We start from the raw sequence: 13880 nt of genomic DNA, 5'->3' as shown, positions 1-13880 counted from the left end.
CTTTTACCGTTGTGCCTCAATAGCTGTTTTTTCATTGTTTTGTTTTTTTAACGTAAACATGCTAGACGGATCGTCTTTGACCGTTGCGCCACGTCTTTCTGTTCTTTAATTGTTTTTCTACATAAACTTGTACTTGACGGACATCTTTAACCGTTGTGCCTCAACTAGCTGTTTTTAAAAATGTTTTTACGTAAACACGCTAGACGGACATCTTGCAGTTTTTTATTAGTTTTTCTACATAAACATGCGCTTGACGGACATCTTTAACGTTTGTGCCTCAACTAGCTGTTTTTTCATTGTTGTTTAGTTTTTTTTAACGTAAACATGCTAGACGGACGTCTTGCAATTTTTTTTATTTGTTTTTCTACATAAACATGCGCTTGACAGACATCTTTTACCGTTGTGCCTCAATAGCTGTTTTTTCATTGTTTTGTTTTTTTAACGTAAACATGCTAGACGGATCGTCTTTGACCGTTGCGCCACGTCTTTCTGTTCTTTAATTGTTTTTCTACATAAACTTGTACTTGACGGACATCTTTAACCGTTGTGCCTCAACTAGCTGTTTTTAAAAATGTGTTTACGTAAACACGCTAGACGGACATCTTGCAGTTTTTTATTAGTTTTTCTACATAAACGTGCTTGACGGACATCTTTAACGTTTGTGCCTCAATAGCTGTTTTTTCATTGTTGTTTAGTTTTTTTTAACGTAAACATGCTAGACGGACGTCTTTGACCGTTGCGCCACGTCTTTCTGTTCTTTAATTGTTTTTCTACATAAACGTACTTGATGGACATCTAAAACCGTTGTGCCTCAACTAGCTGTTTTTAAAAATGTTTTTACGTAAACACGCTAGACGGACGTCTTGCAGTTTTTTTATTAGTTTTTCTACATAAACATGCGCTTGACAGACATCTTTTACCGTTGTACCTCAGCTAGCTGTTTGTTTTTTTGCATAAACATCCTAGATGGACGTCTTTGACCGTTGCGCCACGTCTTTCTGTTCTTTAAATGTTTTTTTAACGTAAACACGCTAGACGGACGTCTTGCAGTTTTTACTAGTTTTTCTACATAAACATGCACTTGACGGACATCTTTAACCGTTGTGCCTTAACTAGCTGTTTTTTAATGTTTTTCCCCCCATAAACGTCCTAGTTGGATGTTTTTTACCGTTACGCCACGTTTTGCTGTTTTTCAGTAGTTTTTCTATGTACAAATGCGCTAGAAAGACGTCTTTGACCTTTGCACTGCGTCTTACTGTTTTTTTTAAATTGGTTTTCTATGTAAACATGCGCTAGACACGTCTTTGACTATTGCGCGGCTTCTCGCTGTCTTTTGTTTTGCATTTCAAACATACACTAGATGAATGTCGTTGACCGTTGTGTCATGTCTTGCTGTTTTTTTTTTTTCTTCGTAAACGTGTGCTAGGCAGACGTTTTTGACCGTTGCGCTGCGTCTTGCTGTTTTTTGTTCTGCAACGTAAACGTGCACTAGACGAATGTCGTTGACCATTGTGTCATGTCTTGCTGTTGTTGTTTTTTTTTTTCTTTTTCCAATGTAAAACATGCGCTAGACGGTCATCTTCAACAGTTGCGCTGCATCTCACTGTCTTTTGTTTTTTTTATGTAAACACACTAGTCAGATGTCTTTGACCATTGTGCCACATCTCGCTGTTTTTTTTTTTTTTTTTTCAACGTAAACGTGCTAAACAGACTTTGACCATTGTGCGCCCAGCTTTTTAAAAAATAAACATGTGCTAGATGGGCCTTTATGACAGTTGCTCTGCTGTTCACTGTTTTTTGTTTTTCTACGTAAACATGCACTTGACGGACATGTTTAACCATTGTGCCTCAGCTAGCTGTTTTTTAATTGTTGTTTTTTTTCCCCATAAATGTCCTAAATGGACATCTTTTTTGTGATTAACATTTTATTAATTTTCAAAAGAAAGAAAAACAAAACATATATATATATATACAGTGAATCGACATTAACACCCACTACTTCCCCTCCCCGATCAAGAACCCCACCCCAAACGAACATCCCAGTGGTGTTACATAATTACACACATTTACAGAGAATAAAATAATAAATAAATATATACATATATATATATATATATATATATATATATATATATATATATATATATATATATATATATATACACACACACATACATATATACACACATACATACACATACACCTATAATAAACATACAACTCTAAACTATACCTCTCTCTCCACAGACCCACTGCGAGAGCCCCCCAAAAATGTCAAATATCTACCCCATTTCCCAATAAAAGAATCCCATATCCCCAGCATTCTACATGTTACCTCTTTGAAGGCTGCCACCCTTCCCATCTCTTCGCACACTCCCGAATTGAGGGTGCTCCCACCGACTTCCAACCCCTTAAAACAATCTGCCTGCCTATCATCGCACTAGTGAGGATCCAATTGTTTATGTATTTATCACCAACGTCGATGACCGCCCCATCACCCAAAACACAGAGTCTGGGGCAAAACGAAATCCGAATGCCCAACACGTCACACAGAACACTCTGTACCTTCAACCAAAATTCCTGAATCTCAGCACACCACCAAAAAACATGGGCCATGTCTCCTTCCTCTGATTGGCATCGCCAGCAGGTGGGTGTGTCTTTAAGACCAAGCCTATACAATTTAGAGGGGATCCAATAGAACCGATGTAGAACGCTTGCATCTCTCGATGCAGTTTTTATGTTTTTTAAAATCCTAGCCCATTCTCTCTCCTCCAATTCCAGGTTTAAATCTTTCTCCAATAATCTCTTGAGAGTGGTTGAGACTCCGTCCCCCAGACACTGAATTAATAAGGAGTAATACACTGATGCCTCGTGGCCCTTTCCAAAAGCAGAAATCACCACTCCTAGAGTATCTGCTGCTTTAGGGGGGTGTATGCTACTCCCAAAAATAGTACAGAGCAAATGGCGTAACTGAAGATACCTAAAAAACTGAGATCTGGGGATCCCAAAATATTGAACCAGATTTTCAAAGGATCTCATCACACCGCTCTCGTAAAGATCACCGAGTGTATTAACCCCCATCGCAATCCACTCTGACCAACAAAAAGGGGACTTATTAATGCATAGTTTGGGGTTTAGCCATAGGCTCGAGGCAACATTTAGATAAATATCTGAATTAAACACTCTGGACACTTTTGTCCATACTGAGTGCAAATGTGAAATAATGGGGTGTGATTTAACTTCTCTATTTAGTTTGATGGAAAGGCTGTGCAATGGCAAAATAGGGGCAAGGAGTTCTTGTTCAATGCAGAACTAGGGAGGGGCTCTTTCAGGTGGAAGCGACCAATGAGCCAAATGTCTGAGACCGAATGCATAATAATAAAATAAAATCTTGGGTAGGCCTAGCTCACGTTTGTCAATTGGCCTATGTCATTTATTGAAATGTAATCTGGGGCGCTTACCACTCCAAATGAAGGACTTTGCTATGCTATCAAATTGCTTGAAATAAGAGAGGGGGACATCTACAGGGAGAGACTGTAGCAAGTAGTTAAATTTTGGAATACAGTTCATTTTAATAACATTAACCTTCCCAATCATCGATAAATGTAATGAAGCCCACCTGTCTACATCGCTCAAACCGTTTTATTAAAGGGTCAAAATTAACTCTGACTAAATCAGACGAATTTGTTGGGAATAAAATGCCCAAATACTTAATGCCCTGTTGGGGCCACTGGAAGGCGCCTGGCTGGAAGGCCGTTTCTGGGCAGTATGCTGTCAAAGCCAAAGCTTCGGATTTAGACCAATTGACTTTGTATCCTGAGAACTTGGAACAGGAATTAATAATTCTGTGGATGCAAGGCATAGATCTAGTGGGATCAGAGACGAATAAAAAAATATCATCTGCATAAAGCAGAAGCTTATGCGCCACACCTCCCGTCATCACCCCTGAAAAATCATCCTCCTTTCTTATCGCGGCTGCTAATGGTTCCAGGGCAAGACAGAACAATAATGGGGAAAGAGGGCAACCCTGCCGGGTGCCCCTATTCAGAGTAAAATAATCTGAAATTAATCCATTTGTTTGTACCGCTGCTACTGGGTGTTTATAAAGTAACTTAATCCAACCAATAAATGTACTCCCGAACCCATATGTTTCCAAAATCTTAAAAAGATAATCCCATTCTACCATATCAAACGCCTTTTCGGCGTCAAGTGAGATGGCAGCGACCGGAGTCTGATCATTCGCTACTGACCACATGATATTGATGAGATGCCTAATGTTATCAGAAGAGCTGCGGCCCCGAATAAACCCCACCTGATGAGCCAAAATTGTAGCCAGAATTTTTACATCTAGCTGGATCAGGGAAATTGGACGGTAACTTTTACACTCGCTTGGATCTTTGTCCTTTTTAAGAATCGGACTGATCCGGGCTTGTGTCATGGTTGGAGAAAGCTTTCTATTCTTTAATGATTCAGTATAAACTTCTAACAAAAGTGGAGCCAGTTCTGTAGCATAGGATCTAAAAAATTCAGCGGCAAAACCATCTGGCCCTGGAGCCTTACCAGTAGGTAGGGACTTGATTACCTCGTCAAGTTCCTCCCAAGGTTATCTCTGAATCAAGAGTTTTTTTGCTCATTTGTCAGTTTAGGAAGATCTAATGGTTCCACAAAGTTCCTAATATCATCATCATCAGTAGACGAAGACGTGGAACTATAGAGATCAAGATAGAATTCTTTAAAAGCATTATTAATATCAATGGCTGAGGCAAATATTTCACCACCAGCAGATTTCACTGAGGGAATGGTAGAAAAAGACTCTTTCTGCTTCATATATCTAGCCAAAAGCTTCCCTGCTTTGTCCCCTGACTCAAAGTATGACTGTCTTGCCCTGAACAACCAAAACTCCACTTTCTGCAACAGAATAGTATTATATCTGCATTTCAATCGGGTCAATTCTCTGAGGCCATCAGATGACATACGGCGCTTCAGCTCTGCTTCGGCACTTTTAATATTTCCTTCCAACTCCACAAGTTCTCGTGCTTTGAATTGTTTGATAAATGAGGCATACTGTATGATCCGACCCCTAAGAACCGCCTTAAGTGCCTCCCAAGCCACGCCCACACAGGATACTGAGAACCAGTTGGTCTCCATATAGACACTGATTTCAGTCTTTAACAATTGTTGAAAATCAGGATTTTGCAAAAGGGATACATTAAAGCGGCAACTATATGATTTCCTTTTTTCTGTATGTGGCAATATCTCTAAACTCACCAGGGCGTGATCTGAGACTAAGATATTTCCAATTGAGCAATCAACAACAGATGAAATGAGGGACTTCGATATCAAAAAAAAAATCTATTCTAGAGTAAATCTTATGAACTGATGAAAAAAACGTATAGTCCCTACCAGATGGGTTCAGAAGTTGCCAGATATCTACAAGACCAAGATTTTTATGGATCTTGTGAAGTGTCAGTGTTGCTCTAGGGGGCTTACACACTTTTGCTTCACTGTGATCAAGGACTGAGTCCATCAAAAGATTAAAGTCTCCTCCCAAAATTATATCATGAGGGGTGCCAGCAGCTTGCAACATCTCTGATGTTCTGAATTGTAGATGTTTATTAATCAATATAATGACTCCCCTACTCTTACTTGAGCCAGCACTAAAGAAAGCATGTCCACCCCATATCTTCCCAAATTTTTCAGCTTCTTGCAGGGAAGGATGCGTTTCATGAAGAAACACTATATCATATTTCTTGCACTTAAGAACAGAAATAACCTTCCTTCTTTTTATGGGGTGCCCCAACCCATTCCCATTCCACGTGGAGAGGGATAACCCATTCACATTAACATCTGACATATTGATATAATAAAAAAAAAAAATGAGTGTCAAAAACATTCCCCATTAATGCAACAATCAAACCCCGAACTTCCCCCGGAACAAAACAAACAGAAAAAAGAAAAACGTGCGCATTAAAAAAAATGAAAGCGCCAACCGGCGACAATCCCTTTAAACTCAAAGAGTCCATGTACGCCTACGAGAGCCCCCGCGACAACTTTGCCATCGGAATGCTCGAGTCTGGTGCTTCTGCACAAATTTTGTGAGACACAATTACAATAACAGAAAATACTTTGTAAAACAGACCCCAGCCAACAGGCAGAATAACAGAAAAAACATGTAGATTCATTCACAGAACTGCCTTGAAGGTGTGTTCCTCCTCAAAATAAACTCCAGCTGATATAAAACCGTTCAGTTTCCTCGGACAGATAAGCAATTGTTCAGTGAACTGGCTGTTATGAGTGCAGCAGATGAGGTAATCATTCTACTAGGAGGCATAAGCACAAAGAACAAACATTCAACCACAACTGTCCCGAAGTAGTGTAATTCCACAAAACAAGCTCCAGCCGTTAGGCAGATCCAGCACGAAAAACAAAACTGGCATCCTGGTTCCTCGGATGATCAAGAGCCACACTAACTCGGAGGCCACGCAAAAAAAAACAAAAAAAAACACACCATAACTCACTCAGCCCGTCATCTTTATAAAAGACGTCCTTTATGTGAGCATATAGATATTTTGTGGTCATCCAAAGTGTCCATTCTCGATCTGGCCGGGAACTTCAGTGTAAAAAAAAATCTTACGTCAATGCAAAATCTCTAAATCTCAACATTTCTTGGAGTCATGCCATAAAACAAACTCCAGCCGCTATGCGGAGTCAACACAAAAAGAAACAAAAATGACACCCAGCTTCCTCAGATAATAGAGTGCCTGAACCGCGAGTCAGTCCACTAATATAAGAAACATCAAATGGCTTACTCCAATGTATTTATAAATGAGAGTGCCTGTTTTGGACAAGTAAATACTTTGCGACCATTCTTCGTTTCTATTCTCAGTTTGGCCGGGAACATCAGAGCAAACGAGATCTTTTTCTGATGTAAGAGTTTCTTGCATTCCTTGAACCAATCGCGTTTCTCTCTTGTGGAATTCGCAAAGTCCGGGAACAAGAAAATATTATGGTTCTTCCAAGAAAGCTTCCCTTTGCTCCTCGCCTGGCGCAACACAAGATCTTTATCGGATGATTTCAGAAATTTGGCCAGAATGCATCGAAGCCTATCTCCCTCTGCAGATCTGTGAGCAGGCACTCTGTGAGTGGCCACTCTGTGAGTGGCCACTCTTGTGGCCTGTTATGTCGAGCAAACTTGGGAAAAACTCGTCGAGGAATTTCACCATATCTCTGCCTTCACTTAATCCTTCGGCTCACATTTTCGAAATATTCCAGTTTTTCCAAAATTAATTCCAAGTCTGTTTTGGACGCGGGCGGATTAGCGGTTAATTCCCCTTCCGATGACTCAAGATAATCGATTCGTTTTTCAACTTCTGTCACTCTTGTAAACAACTCGGAGAATTGTTTCCATCGCCGTAATCGATCGACGTATTACAGCGAGATCCTCCAAGTCAGCAAGAACCTTCGTCAGCATCACCGACATGTTGGACAACTGACGCTGAATATCTTCTCCCAACGTGCCGTCCAAATCGTGTCTCCGGTCCGCAGTCCCGTCAGAGGCCTCAGCTTGAACATGTAAGTGTCTTTTAATGTCTCCAGAGTCTGAGAATTTTGAATTCTTTGCCATATTTACCTCAAAGAGCAAGTATGTAATTGGGTGTATCGAATCTCACTGGATCACAACATGAAAATAAAAAAACTAGCAAAGTTCGCAGAGCTCGTCATTCACACGTCTGTCTCTCTCATGGCGTCACGTGAACCTCCCTAAATGGACATCTTTGACCTCTGTGCGGTATCTCGCTGTCTTTTGCAACGTAAGCATGAGCTAGGCGAATGTTGTTGACCGCTGTGCCACGTCTTGCTGTTTTTCAATTGTTTTTCTATGTAAACGTGCTAAAAAGACGTCTTTGACAGTTGCGCTGCATCTCGCAGTTTTTTGTTTTTCTATGTAAACATGCACTTGACGTACATCTTTAACCGTTGTGCCTCAACTAGCTGTTTTTTTTTTTAATCTTTTTTTTCCCCTGAATGTCCTAGATGGACATCTTTGACCTCTGCGCGGTATCTCGCTGTCTTTTGCAACGTAAGCATGCGCTAGGCGAATGTTGTTGACCATTGTGCCATATCTTGCTGCTTTTTTTTTTTCACGTAAACCTGTGCTGTGTGGACGTCTTTGACCGTTGCACCACGTCTTGCTGTTTTTGTTTTTTTTTATTGTTTTTCTATGTAAAACATGCACTAGACGGACATCTTTGACAGTTGTGATGCATCTCACTGTCTTGTTTTTCTATGCAAACATGCGCTAGACGGATGTCTTTGGCTGCTGTGCCATGCCTCGCCGTCTTTTCATTGTTTTTTTTAACATAAACATGCGCTAGACAGACTTTGACCATTATGCATCCAGCTTTTTTAAAGGTTGTTTTTCTACATAGACATGCGCTAGACAGGCCTTTGACCGTTGCATCGTGTGTCTCACTGATTTTTGAAGCTTTAATAGAGCTTAAAAATTTCTGTTTTGTTCTATCTGCTATGCTGTATTTAAGCACCAGAATGCATTCGATCTGAATGGCTCCAAAGTAGAAATTATTGTGCTGAATGGAATTACAGTGATTTTAATAACTTAGTCATTGAAATACTCGAGCCGCAGCGGTGTATCAGCACAGATAGTGGCTGGTTAAACTGGATTGCAGGTAGTTAGTGAATAAGATGCAGGGATTTGCGCTGAAATGAGTGTACAAAAATGGTGCAGCTGTTTAGTGAATTAAGCCCAAAGACTTTTGCTTTTGAAAGTCTGATATGTTCTTCTCTGTTTTCAGGATCACACGCGTGTGGGTGCCGACACGTCTCAGGATATCCAGTTGTTTGGTATCGGGATCCAGTCTGAACACTGTGTGCTAGAAATCGCCCCTGATGGAGACGTTACGCTCAGCCCGATAGAGAACGCCAGGCAAATTGTTTAACTCTATCAACAGCATTTGAAACGATGTCCATTACCACAGAAAATAATTTTTGAAATCAGTACTTTTGAGTGTTTCTGACTTGCAAGTAAATTTGACAAAAATGTTGCTGCCTGTTTGTTTAGAACGGTTTCAGGAGCATACCTATGATGCCCTAAAATACTGTTTATATTAATGTTTTATATAAATGTCAAGAAAAGTTTATTGTGATGTCACTCAGAAACCTCAGACTCTCTCTTCCCCTGCAGAACGTGTGTGAACGGCACAATGATCTACTCCAGCATTCATCTGTGGCATGGAGATCGCATCCTGTGGGGAAATAATCACTTTTTCAGGTAAGCTACAAATTCACCATCACGTTCGTGTGTCTCGTTTCTCTGTGCACTCACGGTAACAACTCATGAGTGTGAATGTGTCGACTTCAGAATCAACCTGCCCAAGCGCAAGCGGCGAGACCGTTTAAAAGAGATGGAGAGAGACTCGCCCCGCGAGAGCTTTATGGAAGTGGATTTGGAGACGGCGAGCGAGGCTTCGTCCGAGCAGGACTACAGCTACGAGTTCGCACAGATGGAGGTCATGATGAAAACTCTGGGGAGCAACGGTACACGCTTGACCTTTGACCCTTGACCCAACACTTTGATTTGAGCTGAATTTAGTTTGATTCCTAAAGCGTATGTGTGTTCAGATCCCATGCAAAACGTGGTGCAGGTGTTGGAGAAACAGTATCTGGAGGAGAAGCGTTTGGCTCTGGAGGAACAGCGTGTGATGTACGAGCGAGAGCTGCAGTCGCTGCGGTCGCAGCTCTCGCCTGAGAAGATTTCACAGCACCAGCGCTGCAGCAGCGACCGTCTGCCGTTCCCAACACACGGCACACACAACAAACTGCGCCTGTGGACGGACGAGAGGTGAGAACACATACAGACGAGTTGCATGTATGTTTATGTTTATAAAAATATTGGTGAGCTGCGTTTGAAGACGTGTGTGTGACCGACCGCACATTCTATATTAATGCACCAAGTTACTCTGTTGCTTGTAGTTAGATTACAGTTGAAACCTGTCAAGAAAATGTCCTGGTTCATTTTACTCCAAAATCAAAAGAAACAAATAAGACATTATATTTTGCGTATAGAAAATGAAGCCTAATTTTGGTACCATCAATGATATATTATTTAAATTGTATTTATACATTATAGTAGCAGTCCCTTTCTTTTCTCCTGGTTTTGATTAAATAAAATGATTGTACAACAGCATGTTTTTTTTGTACTGTGTAATGAGAATAATCATTGACTACTATGGGAATAGTAAAAGTAAATCAACAGGACACATTGTGGTAATGAGGATTTGGGGGTAAAATGTGCTTGCTGTAAATAAATATTCCGTGTTTAATACAAGTTAGGATTATTTGAAAGCATTTGTGGCATAATTTTGATTACCACAAAAGTTATTTTCATCTCGTCCCTCCTTTTTTTTTTTTTCTCCCCAATTTGGAATGCCCAATTCCCAATGCGCTCTAAGTCCTCGTGGTGGCGTAGTGACTGAGAATGAATCTCAGTTGCCTCCGTGTCTGAGACCGTCAATCCGCACATCTTATCACGTGTCTTGTTGAGCACGTTACCGCGGAGATGTAGCGCGTGTGGAGGCTTCACGCTATTCTCCGCAGCATCCACACACAACTCACCACGCGCCCCACTGAGAGTGAGAACCACATTATAGCGACCACAAGGAGGTTACCCCATGTGACTCTACCCTCCCTAGCAACCGGGCCATTTTGGTTGCTTAGGAGACCTGGCTAAGTCACTCAGCACACCCTGGATTCAAACTCGCGACTCCAGGTGTGGTAGTCAGCGTCAATACTCGCTGAGCTACCCAGGCCCCTACGTTTTTAATAATTTAACAATTGGAGTCCGCTTATACCGCCACATGTAGGGCCCTATGATTTCCGTGATGTGAAAAACATGGACGGAATCACTAAATTCAGTCATAAAAATAGCATTAGCTATAAAACACGGAACGTCATGAATTTGACATATTTGAATGCAAAATTAATCGAATTAAAATCTGTCTCTTAAACCACAAAATGCTGCGATGTAATTGAATAAATATATCATCTGAATGTCATCAAAATGAATGCGTGAAGCCGACCGCTGGTACACAAACACCTCATGATCATCACGCCCGCTCTGGTGTGTTTTTTTTAGTAGAAGACAGAGAGCAGAGCACTGTGAAGCGAGCAGCACATACAGACTATATATTTAATTAAATCAAAGCTTTTTGCGGTTTAATAATCGCACTGGGAGCGAACTGCTTATCCGAATGTGAGAAACTACTGTCAGAAACATCTGTGATGTTCTGTTGTGCAGCACTTCATTTGACAAAAATATCTTCAGTGTTGTTTTGGATTGTGCTGAGGATTTTGTATAAAAGCACTTCATTTGATAGAAAATAATCAATGTGAGAATCAGCCTTTTAAGGCAGCGTCCTAAAATTCATAGAACTTTATAAATGACTGAGTTTCAATACTCTAATTAGCATAAAATACATAGCAAAAACAAATACTGTGTACAATAGTCCAATTGTAATAAGTTCTAACTCTTTTCTTCATTGAATGAATTATACGTTTATATAATACATTTTTTTCAATTTTCATCATCCATTTTTCTACTGAGCTTGGCACAATCCATGTTGGGTAGAAAACATGCGATGCTGCTTTATAATTTGGCCAAAAGAAGGTATCTTAAAAGGCAGCATAATGATGCCACCTACCTTGTGAAATCGGAAATGCGACTATGGTGCCTTAAAATGTTGCCAGATGTAGACAGCTTACTAGGTTTTGAAACAGAGCTATATTGTTTACAAAATTCTTTCACCCAGGGAAATCACCCAGAGAAACAACATTTACTGAATAGTTTTGCCCCCGTTCATCCAGTCACACTTTGTGTCTCTGTGTTTCAGGGATGAGCTGTTCCGCCAGAGTTTGTCTCGACTCCGCGAGCAGGTGGTGAGAGCGAACGCTCTGGTGCGAGAGGCAAACTTCTTGTCTGAAGAGATGCACAAACTCACAGACTACCAGGTCACACTGCAAATACCTGCTGCCAACCTCAGTGCCAACCGCAAGGTAACACCTCACACCTCTCACATGTACACTCACCAAAATGGACAGATAAATTCTTTTATCCCCTTTTCTCCCAATTTGGAATGCCCAATTCCCACTACTCAGTAGGTCCTCATGGTGGCGCGGTTACTCACCTCAATCCGGGTGGCGGAGGACAAGTCTCAGTTGCTTCCGCTTCTGAGACGGTCAATCCACGCATCTTATCATGTAGCTCGTTTTGCATGACACCGCGGAGACTCACAGCATGTGGAGGATCATGCTACTCTCCACGATCCACGCACAACTTACCACACGCCCCATTGAGAGCGAGAACCACTAATCGTGACCATGTGACTCTACCCCCCCCAGCAACCGGGCCAATTTGGTTGCTTAGGAGACCTGGCTGGAGTCACTCAACATGCCCTGGATTCGAACTCGTGACTCCAGGGGTGATAGTCAGCGTCAATACTCGCTGAGCTACCCAGGCCCCAGTTTTTCGAATTCTTATTTATGTAGTTGTAGAAAATAACTACTTGAAATCTGATCAGACTGTTCACATTATCAAAAGGTTTAATCAGATTTCAAACCACATACAGATGTGTGGTTAGGATTAGGGATTTGCATGAATTGTCGACAATTAAAAACACTACTCAAATATCGCACATTTTTCTTTGCACATTTGCCTTCTGAATCTCTCACCGAATCTCGCAGTTAAGTGTAGCAGTACTTGAAATATTTAGATTGAATTCCACTCTATGGGTATTCGGTTCTTGTTTGAGTCATCCATACTGACAGATGAGGATCCGCTTTTATGGTGAAAAGAAAATGCGAAGCGGTACAAGAAACTCGGAAGCTTCTCAGAGCAGTGTGTGTGTGTGTATGCGTGAAATATCTGAACGCCAACAGAATGCATTTTATAAAAAGCAAACTTTCACCACTTGGTTTTCTGAATTATAACATGTGAAATAATCAAAATATGATAGAAGTTATATATAATCTGAGTTTATAAATGTGCATGACCCTAATGCCGTCCGTATCGGTTATCGGCTCCGGGTGAGTGCAAATGTGTCTTTTTTTTTCTTCTTTTTTTTTTATTAATTTTTTTTCCAAAAGAATAGCGAAGTTTGTTAAAGTTAGCTTATTGAAACCATTCTTGGTAACAATTGTAAATAAAACAAACAATATAAATTTCACGTACGTGATGAATTATTTTTAATTTACATTTTAGTTAATGAGCAATCGATTACTCTTTTTTTTTTTTTTTTTTTTTTTGTGGGTTAGAGTAATTGACTAAAAAATTACTTAAAATTGTCTATCCATAATTTCCCATCCCAGATTTCATGTATATTTTTTAGCTGTGTAGATTACAAGCAACATAACGGATTTAATTTGAATTCACCAAAAAATCTGTGATTAAAATTTATGAAAAACTTGTAAGACTTTGTAAGCTGTTACAGCATCTAAATATATACACTTTTGCTTATACATTCCTTATAAATATACAAAGTACTTTAACCTAAAATCTAAATGTAATAAAGTCTATTGACATAATTGTCAACTACCCAAATACTCAAGTAAATGAATCATTACTTAGGAAATGAAATATGAGGAGCTAATTTTATAGAAACAAACCTTGGCAAATTGCAGTTTGTGTGATTGTATTATGAGTTTCTTCAACTTTGGACAATTTAACCTCTTGAACTCTGTGGACAAGCCGGCGGGTCCAAAAAAGGGCGCTAAAATGCGAAAAAAGTTTACGCTTAAAATGCTCAAGTCCCCGTATACGTAAGTCAGGCATATGAGGTATCTTTTGAAAGCTTAGAATCTGAACATCA

At 40.3% G+C, this 13880-nt stretch overlaps 1 protein-coding gene across 5 annotated transcripts in view; it reads left to right on the top strand.

Annotated features, from left to right (window-relative positions):
• kif13a (kinesin family member 13A) overlaps nucleotides 1–13880 on the top strand; it is a 116767-nt gene that overhangs the window by 63591 nt on the left and 39296 nt on the right. For all 5 annotated transcript variants that reach the window (XM_051720170.1, XM_051720167.1, XM_051720168.1 and 2 more), the window contains exons 14-18: nucleotides 8814–8944; nucleotides 9203–9289; nucleotides 9380–9555; nucleotides 9640–9859; nucleotides 11907–12069. In XM_051720170.1, the coding sequence (XP_051576130.1) occupies nucleotides 8814–8944; nucleotides 9203–9289; nucleotides 9380–9555; nucleotides 9640–9859; nucleotides 11907–12069 (777 nt within the window). The remainder of the gene's footprint in view (nucleotides 1–8813; nucleotides 8945–9202; nucleotides 9290–9379; nucleotides 9556–9639; nucleotides 9860–11906; nucleotides 12070–13880) is intronic.

This window comes from Myxocyprinus asiaticus, chromosome 16 (genome assembly GCF_019703515.2).
Source record: "Myxocyprinus asiaticus isolate MX2 ecotype Aquarium Trade chromosome 16, UBuf_Myxa_2, whole genome shotgun sequence".
Lineage (NCBI taxonomy): Eukaryota > Metazoa > Chordata > Actinopteri > Cypriniformes > Catostomidae > Myxocyprinus > Myxocyprinus asiaticus.
This window is presented reverse-complemented; position numbering and strand designations above follow the sequence as displayed.